Below are 12,225 nucleotides of genomic sequence, written 5' to 3' on the forward strand. Positions count from 1 at the left end.
GATGCATTATGGGTGTTTCTAACACATCCCTGCAGGTTTGTGTACCCAGTCTGTTTACCCAGTGCACAGTGAAATTATATTCCCTGAAATCAATGCTAGAAAATGAAAACCGCCAAAGTATAAAATGCCAGACAGTGTCATATGTAATATATCTAACTGTATTTTGTCAACTGGCAAGCATAAAGTATAGGGGATGAACATATTGTTAAAGACAAACTATGGGTAATTTGCATTCTGCTAATGCTCTGCATGCTAGCTATAGCCATCAGCATAAAAAGTTTTGAGATATTTTTTCAAAATATCAAGAGCTATCTTAAGAACCACTGAACCAATATTAAGCTTGTTTGTACTCATTTTAATGAAAGAGCTTGTCGTCTGCAGTCAACACCTGTGTAGAGAGGCTTAATTAAATGCTGAAAGTAAATGTACACTAAAACCAAAATAACAATGGAAATATTTTGTTTTGAGCTTGTTTACTATATTTAAAGGTGATTCTTGTTTTGGGCGATATTTAAAGGCAATATCTTCTGTTTTGATTTGATTTGTCATTTTTTTAACTGCACAGATGTGTGGAAAAAGGTACAGATAGGCCTAGAACTTATTGTAGGAGGTCAGATAAGGCGTACAAAATGGTTTTTTGCTGTAACAAACCAACCATAGAAAACCGTGCCAACCCAATATCTTCCAACCAACCATGAATTAAAAAAAATATCAAGACATATCAAGGCATTAACAGCTGTTATATTATTACGGTAAAGCTGAGGGGTTGGTGCCTAGATAGCTGTTAACCTCCTTTTTGAAGCCGGCCTGTTTCATAATTCCGGGAATGTGAGGTGTTGAATCCGTTGTGATTTGATTTTGTTATCTTTTTATGTGTCTGTGTGTGAAAGCTCATTTATTTTTACCTGAACCTGTTTATAGTTCTGTAGAAATTTGTTACAATTTTAGGCTACCTTACCACAGTGGCAGCGCCACGGGGGTGGGGGGGGGGGGCAAATGCCCAGTCAGAACTCATGCCCCCCTGTTTCCCCCCAGGAAAAACCCAAACTTATGAAAATTTCCACTTTTGCGGGAATTTTGCGCAACATTTGTTGATTTTGCCCCCCCCACCGAAATTCACTTTTCCCCATAATGCCCCCGAATAAAATTCCTGGCGCCGCCACTGCCTTCTGCATTTTATTAAACTTCACAGATTTTTATACATTTTGACCAATTTTATGTTCTAATATTATGTGAATGTTTGCAAGTTAGCAACATTAGTCTCAGAAACTTGTGTCATACTAGTAATTTTAGTTATGTATTTATGGTGGTTTGGAGAATTGTTGTACTCAATCAGTTTCTTTTTTTTATATTTTTTTGTATTGCAGTTGGATGATAGAGTAACCCAACAGAGTAGTCTAGCGGAAGAGTTACGAGCAGAAAAAAGGAAAAATGCAGGTGAGACAAAAATCACAGATTAAAGAGATACAGATTGCACCCTAACAGGCAAAGTGCTTTGTAATGTGAGAAATCTTGCATATTCGCCGGCGAAGTGACGTAAATAATTAGATTAACTACCGTAGCAATAGGTGAAAACAATTTTGAATATATTGCGCTGCACTACAAGCAGGTTGCACTCATCATCTGGATTCTGTGTATATGTCTGCAATCATAGATTGGTACTAATCTTACAGGTGCGAGTGATCAGCATTCACTCGGTCGGACATCCGGGAATATTGTCCCCTTCGTCCCCTTTGCACAAGCGCGCGCATAGCAACCAGCACGAGAAAGGGGAACTACACATGCGCACACTGGTTTTACAAGCCTATTTCCCCTTTGTGACGTCAGCCCGACCAAGAGAATGATATGGTTCAATGCAGACATACCGCATGAACGTACTAGTGCAGCGCGGTATAATCAAAAAAAAATTTCACCTATTGCTATGGTAGTTGATCCAATTATTGTGTCACTTTGCTGGCGTATAGATGAGGGCCAACCGTTCTATCGCTTGCATGTAACAAATCATGCACGGCATTGTCAGCCTGCGCCGCTGCGCGTTTATGCAAAATTTGTCATGACTGCGCTTTAAAAATACACGGTAACATTTGAAAAGTGGGCATAGAATCTCCATCTTGCGCACTTCATGGAATGATTGGCCCTCATTAAAACAGATGATGCTGGACTTTGCTAGTCGCTGCCCTGTCTATTTCTTATTAGTCTTTGGAATAAAACCCAGATATAGATAAGGCTAATGAAATGAAATGATTAGTTTCCTGTCACATTTTTTTTGTGGAAAATTTCATTATTATCAAAACTTTCATTTATGATGACAGACCATCTCAAAACAGGTATTACTGCTTAGATTACAGACATTACAGACATTTTGCAACAGATTGAGAAAAGATTTTAATTTGTTTTTATTAAAATGAAAAGAAATCTGCAATTTTTGTAATCACTAAAAATATGATGAGGCAATCCTCTACCCCTACAACTAAGAAAAACTGCTGATTATGATCAGCAGGGGATGTCAGACATTTTGAGAGTTTCAATTTTGATTATTTCTATCTCAATTTTCAGATAATTGACTTTTTTATGAAAATGATGAAAGTTTTGGTCAAATTGAAAAGGTGATGTGGATGGATGACGGGAAACTAATAATTTTATTACATAGGCCTAAAAGGAGAATCGCATCATTCCAGTATGTTTGATCAGGCATGGGGAGTAAATTTGGGGTATTTGGGTTTTGTTCTGAATAGGCTATTCCAGCTGAAATCCATACACCCCCTACAGAAGACATGACCTTAATCTCCCACACAGGGAGTGTAGATTTCAAATGGAGTCCCCCTATTTAGGTAACCCCATTTGAAATTCACACTCCCTGTGTGGAAAATTAAGGTCATGTCTTCCATAGGGGGTGTATGGATTTCAAGTGGAATAGCCCAATGCATTTTGAACTGATCACTGCTTGTGCACAACACAGTGGCTGACTAGGCATAATTTGAAATGATTTCATGGTGCGGCACACTGATTGCATGGAAGGAGCGATGCAAAGCATGTATTTATCATTAGATTTCATGCAGAATTGTTTTCATTTGTTGACGGTTGACAAGGACCCAAATACCACTCAAAGTGAACTCCATGGCTGATGGTGTCACTACAGAGAGCAGTAATGGGAGTTGGGATCTCTTTAATGTTAATTTAGTGCATTGAAATTTGAATTGAATTGAAATGAATTTTGGGTGATTTTCATTTCAATGTATTGGAATTAAATTGGAATAAAAATTATTTGGCTTTGGCATAAATTGGATTGGAATTGAAATGATTGTGAGCAATGAAGAATTGAATTGGATTGGAATTGAAATCAATTTTCTGTAGTGAAATAACATTAGTTCTCTTGATCTGTTTCTGTGGTATATCAACTAATAAAACTGGTTTCATTTCCTCAGCCCTAGAATAATAAATAAATCTGTAGATTTATTGACCGCCCTCGGCTGTGACCAACCTCTTGGCGATGACCTACTAAACGCGGGACTAAACGGGGCACTGCCAAACCTACAAAGCCGTACACGTTACAGAAAATCGCTGATGTTGGTGGTGCAAATTATGTCATAAACCATTCCAGTAATGCACAGTTCAACATCAGCTAAATTTTGCTTTGGACCTTGGAATATCCCTTGGGGATACTCTCCTCAGGATACTCCTTGGTTCCAAAGGAAAAAAATGTTGAGGTTTTTCACAATACTGTGCAAGCAACTGATGCACAGTTATGAGCCTTTAATCCAGGTGGTACATGCGCCGTGCATTCTCTAAATTCAGTAAATTTCCATCGTCAACCGTGTAATTGAATGAGATTGTTTTGAAATTTTAAAATGCTTGAAATATCACAAACAAATAGGCCTATGTTAATAAATAATATAAATACAAGCTAAAACCATTGGGGTTCGATAATGAACCCCACAAAACTAACCGAGTATATGGAAAATGCCATACAGCCGGGCGGTTTCACAAGTTGCCGGCTCGATCATGCCACTTGCCGCCTGCCTTTAATCAGTCCACAGTGTTATGAGTCTTTGCCAGGGTCTTACCTTTTTTCACCAAAACTACCTGTCCAAAATTTGACCCTGAAAACATAAACCATATACCTCTGCACCTTCTGTACAATCTGTTCTTAGACTGTGAAAAAGATTATTTTTTCGCGGTTTATGGTCTGTTCTGATAGCTATTGCTATATAGCATTGATTTGATAGTCTGGTTTTGTCTTGAGTTCACAGAACTTTTTCAAGCATTAATATTAGAATTTAGCATCTGTCAAACACAATAAACTTTGCCAGTCCCATGAGCAAACTGCCCATCCAAAATGATGGATGGACAGGTGATTAACTGGTCTCAGCTATAGACGAATCCAATTTCATGCATTCCTACACCTCAATGGCAGGCACAGCTGGGTCCCCGTCGGCTCTATCTCACCTAAAATGTGAAATGATGCGGCCTTGGAGGGTATTTTAAACTGCATCCTATCACCAGTGTTACACGTAGACAAAAGAATGATGACAGTTTACAACACACAAGAATCTAACATCGAATTTTTAGCGGGTTTAATCCACCCAATTGGGCACTCACAACACCAGTTTGGTGCATGCGGGGGACCCAATAATGGCCGACCAAATCCTGACCATGACTTGGCTCGTTGGATTCGTCTATACTTGCTGTAAAGTTTATCACTAGTATCTCTCTGCACTTTGATCAATACAAAAGAAGTTCTAAGTATAACTAATTAAGGTTGTCCTATATTCTCTGCTAGAGATATCCTAGCGACATCAATGAATATCTCTATACTGTCACCAGTGGGCTATTCCAGTTGAAATCCACACTACCCCTGTGGAAGATTTTGGAAATATCTTCCACAGAGGGAGTATGTTTTTTAAATGTAATTGGTCAAAGTTAATCATTTTGAAACCCATGCTCCCCGTGTATTATGGCTTTACCTATATCTTTCACAACTGGAGCGAGTATTTCAAATGGAAGTTACCCAATTGTCTATTCTATTCAAAACTTATACTCCCTCTGTGGAAGGTTTTACGTAAATCTTCTACAAAGGGGGGTGTGGATTTTAAACGGAATAGCCCAATGCACCCATTCTGCACTATCCTGCCGGCCTCAGAGGGTAACATGAGACCTCTTTATCCTAATACAAATTGATTGCCGTTCTCCTTGTAATGAAGAAAACCTGAAGAAACAGGTGTTCATTAAAGTTGGCCTATCTACTTACGGCAGCAATCTATATATTCTAATCAATACTAAATAAGATGGGAATTATTTTGTGTCTGGCATTGATTGCTGCCTTTTGTTATTTAAACTTTGTATCTTTGATGAAGATGTTAACCCCATGAGAACTACCTGCCGATTGGCCAAAAAGAAGTTTTCATTATCAATCGGACCAATCAGCAACATTGTTAGAATAATTTCACTACACAAAAAAATGTGGGTAAATTATTTGCAAAGCTCCATTCTGATTGGTGATTAAAGTGAAGATATTGACCAATCAGAAGCAATGTTAGATCGGCAGGTAGTGCTCAGGGGGTTAAGTCTGGGCAGGGCTTCTGAATGTTGTTGGACTGGCCTGAGGGTAGATAAACACTAAGGTTCAACTGAAACCTTGATTCCTTTCACAAAGTTTGTGTACTTTATGTGTCCAGCGGATAATTGCGCAGTACCACTCATTGGCTGCTTATGTGCCGCTCCCTCCAATTTTGCAAATGCTGACAGGGAGCATTCCTGCTTTAAATTTTATATAGACATACCATAAATGAACCCTGTCTTTAGAAATGTACGCGAAGCATGACAAAAGGAAGATATTTTTGCAGCGAATTAAGTCCTCCACAAGGCAAAGAAGTTTTGTGGAGCAACTTGGTCTCTTGATAATATCAAAGACTCAATTATCGTTTTTGGGCAGGAAAAACCTCCTATGTGTTTTTGGCCCCTGAACATGTTTAAAACAAAACTGCCAACCAGTCACGTAAAAGATTTTTCTTTGATTAAGCATGCTCATGACACATATGAGGTTTTTCCTGCCTAATGACGTTATACCAATAAAGCACTGAACATTGGATCTGTTTTCTAGAGACTTGGCTTATTTTGTCATCAGGTTTTTGTAGTACTTTTATGCTTCCAAGGCATTGAGTTAGGCTTTTTGTTTAGTTCACTGTTATGCTAATGCATTCTATGATTATGTTATTTTGGTCCACATTATGTGACACAATCCAATATGGCAGATCTCCTATAGTGTTACCCATGTAGTCCACCTTCTCCTAGCACATCTCTTTGATCTTTACATCCCCTCTTTCTTAAAGAGGAAGGCTCGCTTTTGGTTCAAGTTCCTTAGGGAATTAGTCAAGGTTAAAATTTATCTATGTAAATTCTGTTCGGTCTGTCATCAAAGTAACAGGTGTAAGTCAGTTCTTCTGTGGCGAACTGGCCAAGCGGGGCTTCCTCTTTAACCACAGCCAAAAAGAATTCACCATGTCAGATTTAACAAATTTTCAGCTCAGCAGTTTGGGATCGGAGAGAAGAGGGTTGGCAGAGTGTGCTATTTTGGTCCACGTTATGTGACAATCCAATATGGCACCTTTCTTATGGTGTTACACATACCTACATGATATCCACCTTCTCCTATGTCTAATTTCTTTGATTTTTACATCACCTCTTGTTTTTGCAGACTTGACCACTTTTTAAGCAACAGCAAAACTGAATTTAACACACCTTGTTCTTAGAGAACTAACTACTAAGTTTAATTACAGTCAAATTACGTTAATGAATTCTGGTGGTATGTTATCAATTATAAGATGATTTGAGAAGTCAGTCAGCAGAGTGGTCCACATTATTTGACATGGTAGATTTCCTATAGTGTTACATATGTTGACATGGAATCCTCCTTCTATATTTAATGTCTTTGATCTCTATACACACCCTTTTGTTTTTGCTTATTTTGCAGACTTAACCACTAAGTTAAACAACAGCCAAGCTGAATTAACAATGGCAGATTTATCAAGTTCTCAACTCAAAGATGATCTGAGAAGAAAATCATCGGAGTTTGTCAAAAAACATGATACAACTAAAGAAGATAAGGTAAGCAAAAAAATGTCTTGTGTTTGCTGGGTAGTTATGTGGTATCAGGAGATTGGGCTATTCCAGTTAAATCCCATGATCCCCTATGGAAGACATGACCTTAATCTCCCACACAGGGGTGTAGATTTCAAATGGTATTCACACAACCTGTGTGGAAGATTAAGGACATGACTTCCATAGGGGGTGTATGGATTTCAACTGGAATAGCCCAATGCATTTTGAACTAATCATTGCTTGTGCACAACACAGTGGCTGACTAGGCATAATTTGAAATGCTTTTCATAGTACAACACACCATTGTGGGGGTCTACCACTCCTCCCGCACAAGGAGTCCGTTTACCTCACCAGCATAGGCCGGTACTCATTTACACATGGGTGAAGTGGATCAAGTGCCTTACTCAAGGACACAACATGTTCATCACAATGTGACACAAACCTGTGACCCTATGATTATGAGTCCGATCACTTAACCTCTAAGCTACCGTGTGTAGATAGACCATTACTAATGGCTTCATTGTCTGAACATTTTGTGAAAATTCAGGGGTGATTGAGAGTTTAACCTCTTCACCCTCACATTTTCAATTGTTTGGAATGCAGTTATTAAAGTGATCGTTTGGAATGCAGTTAAAGTACCAAGCATTTTTCTGCTGGGTAGATTTTGAGGCCTTCCCTAAGCAAGTATTGCCAAGACAAGACATTGCCAAGTGACCATTTAATAATTAGTTTTATCAGCGAGGTAATCAGCAAGGTAATCAGCAAGTAATCTTGAATATTAATTTGAGTGACCATTTAACAACAAGAATTAACCTGCATTTGTTTCTTTGTTTTTTGTTTGCTTTATATTCTCAGGCAAGACTGATATCAAGAATAAATGAATTACAAGATGAACTGGACAAAGTACAGACCAGACTAGAAAGAGAAAAACATGAACTAAAATGGAAACTAGAAAGAGAAGAAAAGAGGTGTAGAGAATTACAGGCATCAATGGATGTTAAGAATGATGTAAGCTTTATAATGCTTTCTCTGTGCTGCTTGAAATATTGAAAATTTATTTACTGGTTAAAAAAAAATTAAAAGTTTGAAGAAAAATTTACTCCAGACTTGATCTCTCTGAGTTTGCTAGGGACATGAAAATGCATCTCTGTACATGTAAGAGAGTATTCTGATTGGTCTATTACATTTAAAATCCATACTGCCTCTGCGGAAGATTTTGGAAATATCTTCCACAGGGGGAGTATGAATTTAAAATGGAATTAACACATTAACCAACTCTATTTGAAACTCACTCTCCCATTGTGGAAGATTCAGGTTGAATCTTCATTAGAGGGTGTATGAAATTAAAATGGAGATTCCATTTGAAATGCATAATCCTCCTGTGGAAGATATTTACAAGATCTTCCACTGGGGTAGTGTGGATTTGAAATGGGATGGCCCATATTTTTGCTGCCTTTACACACAAGAGTATTTTACTGTGATTCTGAGAATGGCACACACATTTCAAGGTTATGCAACTTAATACGTAATGATGTTACTACTAAACATGAAGCTGTATAAGGGATAGTACACTGCATTTTCTGTAAAGTTTTTATACAGTTTCACTCGTGGAATCATGCTGGTGGTTTTTTTAAATAATTTTTTCAATGTTTACTTTTTTCATAATTCTTGGAAGTTTTCAATTTGTGAAATGTAAAGATCAACAATGGATAATTAAAATCAGACTGATTTTCTAGAAGCTTTAAATGTAGTTGTTAAAGTCTGGTAGGAATTCTAACAAAATTCAGACACAACCATGTAAGCTGTATTTTAATTGGTCACTCAGATGAATATAACATGCAATTAACCAATCAGAAATGCTGTAAGAAAGACAGAAGTCCTCAGGAAGGTAACAAATAGTTTAGTTGGAAGAAGGGGCTATCAACTTCAATCAACTTCTCCAATTGTCTGCTGATCAGATAAAATGTGTAAAAATCGATAGGCTGATTTTTTTCTACCCATAGTTTCTGATCTAGAGACGTCGTTTAGAAGTTGATTTTTTAGGCCGCACAATAGCCCCTTCTTCCAACGCAACTAAATGCTACTACTATGACAGCTCATTGTTTTGTTATTTCATTGTTGCATATTACAGGAAATCTCTGACTTGAGAAGAGAAACTGGTAGACTAGCAGTGGGACAGACAAAAGCCGAGAAACAACTAACAGAACAGACCAGACTAAGAGCAGATGTGGAAAGTAGGAATAAAGTCCTAGAAGAAGAAATGACTAAGGTATGTCTATTTAATTATCATGGAGTGTGGATTGTGCTATTCCAGTTGAAATCCATACACCCCCTATGGAAGACATAACCTTAATCTTCCACAGGGAGTATGAATTTCAAATGGGGATACCAGAATAGGCGACTCCATTTAAAATCTACACCCTCATGTCTTGCATAGGGTGTATTGATTTCAACTGGAATAGCCAATTACATTCCCAGTCATATTTTATTCAATTAACCAATCAGGATTGTGCTATTCCAGGTGAAATCCATACCCCCCTTATGGAAGACATGACCTTAATCTTCAACACAGGGAGTATAAATTTCAAATGGGGATACCTGTCCTGAATAAGTGACTCCATTTCAAATCTACACCCATGTATGGAAGATTAAGGTCATGGAGTAGCCAATTACAGGCCCAGTCATAATCTTTTCAAAATTACCTTTTCCTGATTATTGCATCAGAGAGCCAAGTCAGGTGTGATTTTGCATGTTCAGCCAATGAGATGACAATATTTCATTTAATTAACCAATCAGGACCCTACTTCTGTATTTTCTCGCTTATAATAAATGAAAAGGATTGTGACAGTACCTGTAATTTGATTATTTTGGAAAGCAAAAGCAAGACATTAATCCTTTCTTAAAACAACTGATAAACTGGTGGAAATGGTGCTACAATCTTCTATATTATGCAGATTGGACTGTGCTGCTTAGACTGTGGTGAATGCATGTTTAAAGAGGATGGGTCTGATTCATCACAGGCCATTTGTTCCTTTGGTTGATTGACCTTGATACCGACTCTCCAACTATGAGTTTCATGCTGGTGTATCAATCCCTTTTTAGGCTAACAAAAGCTATGTCTCACAACCGTGCCGCTCACGTTTGTTTTTCTTAGCGCTTCATGTTAGCTGAAACAGCAAATTCATTTTTTATTTTCCCCCTTTTTTTTATAGTTTTTTGCTGTAAAATTATGAAATTCTGAGACATATTTTAAAGAAAATTTACCTGATTCAATACTCGCATTGTTTAGGTATTAATATTTGTGCTGTATACTTTTGAACACTCAAAAATTACATTTTAACTCAGAATTTAAAAAAAATCTTTAAAAAAACCTCATTTTTGAAACTGCCATGGGCTTTGAGACAGCATTATTTTTTTAGCCTTATATGAGGGTCAAAAATGTGCTTTTGGAAGTTCCATTGATCATGAACACTGTGAATGATAAATGGGTTAACCTATTTTGGACACATTTTGTTTAAATAATCCAAACAAACAAAATTTCTTTTGTGATGGAGATGAGAACCAGCCTGTCCTCTTTAAGTCCTGTGACTGACTGTGGCACAAGATGTTTTTGTGTAAGGACAACTTTTTTCTTTTTTCAAAGAGGTGTGTATAATAGAGATCAAAGAAATGTTATTTCCAATGGCACATTCTAATTCACCTCATCAGATTCAACTTGCCCATTTTACCAATCTTGGGGGAGGAGCTCAATAATATTTTGCTTTTGTTTGTTTTACCATCCCACAAATTTAGTTGCTTTTACTTTGCCGTCACAGAAATATGTGAGGCTCTTTATAAATTTTTTAAGTTTTTCGAGCTGTCGGCAAGAAACACACTGTAAAAAAAAGCCACTGCAAAAGTCATTAACCTCTGACTAAGACTGCTAAATCCACTATTGTAACCCAATCATATTCTCCCTATGGGTAAATGTGTTACAGGAGTATAGCACTTCACAAACAGGCATTTTGTTTTGAGAGAAAATTTCAAAAAGATAAAATTTCAAAAAACACTATTGCCCCCAGGTATGTTTATACATTTTAAATATTTCTCATTATGCTTCTTATTATACCAATGATTTTAATTTTCTTGTACTTTAAATCACAGAATTTCTTGTATACAAAATACAGGAAATTATTGAGTAAAATGATGCCAACGTGCCACATTCGTGGATTTTATGTTAATATCATTTTACTCAAAAGTGGATTTGCATACAAGCACTTCTGTGATTTATATTATACTAGCAGGACACCCGCGCTACGCGCGGGTCCCCGCTAGGTGAGTAAATGGGAGCGTTCACTAAAACGGGAGGAATTACTGAACAGGTAGAATCATTGAAAAGGTAAATTTCATTTATCTGAGTCTGACCCTCGTTAAGCCTAAGTTTCCAATTTTGTTCCATTTTTTAAAAACATTTTTGCTGCTAAGCTTGCGAATTTCCGTTACCATGTTTTTTATTTACTCAATCCCGTTCCCGTTATTTTCTAAATCTGTCTTTTCTTACATTTCCCTGTTGGCTTCATTTTTTATTTGCTGCTTAGCTTGTGATTTCCCGTTTTCATGTTATTTATTTAGTTCTGTCCTCAGTTTAATAGCTTTTTTTATTTAAATCATCTAATTTTATTAGATTTTATTATTCTTTCCTTCTTTAGCCTATTTTATTCCCGCTTTCATTTTCTTACTGTGACTAACTATAACCCACATACTCGTAGGCCTACCTGTTTGTCCTCATTTTGTTTTCTTTTTTAATTACAGTAGGCCTACCTCTTCATGTTGTTTGTACTTTTTAACACACATCTTTTTCCCTTATTTATTACGCCTACGTGACTCTGCGTCGTAAACGCGCGGCATGGCGTAGTGCTGCGTTACCAGCTGGTATCGCTAGCTACGCGAGCTGACTTGGCATTAGATACGCCTGCACGACGCGCATGGCTAGCTTAACAACTGACTCGTTTTTTTGTTTACCCAGCATAGCAACGGACCACATTTTCACTGCTTTTGAGGCCAATTCTTGACCGCTTTTCAACCAAATAAAGTTTAAACACGCCCCCGTATATTCCTCGATCTCCGTATGAATTTGGCGACATTTGG

General features: G+C 37.3%; 1 protein-coding gene across 4 annotated transcripts in view; it reads left to right on the forward strand.

Moving 5' to 3' along the window:
• Positions 1-12,225, forward strand: part of LOC140157107 (uncharacterized) — a 262,345-nt gene that overhangs the window by 201,066 nt on the left and 49,054 nt on the right. For all 4 annotated transcript variants that reach the window (XM_072180178.1, XM_072180180.1, XM_072180177.1 and 1 more), the window contains exons 12-15: positions 1,368-1,437; positions 6,971-7,104; positions 7,954-8,106; positions 9,230-9,367. In XM_072180178.1, coding sequence (XP_072036279.1) covers positions 1,368-1,437; positions 6,971-7,104; positions 7,954-8,106; positions 9,230-9,367 — 495 coding nt within the window. The remainder of the gene's footprint in view (positions 1-1,367; positions 1,438-6,970; positions 7,105-7,953; positions 8,107-9,229; positions 9,368-12,225) is intronic.

The sequence above is a fragment of the Amphiura filiformis genome, chromosome 7 (assembly GCF_039555335.1).
Source record: "Amphiura filiformis chromosome 7, Afil_fr2py, whole genome shotgun sequence".
NCBI lineage: Eukaryota > Metazoa > Echinodermata > Ophiuroidea > Amphilepidida > Amphiuridae > Amphiura > Amphiura filiformis.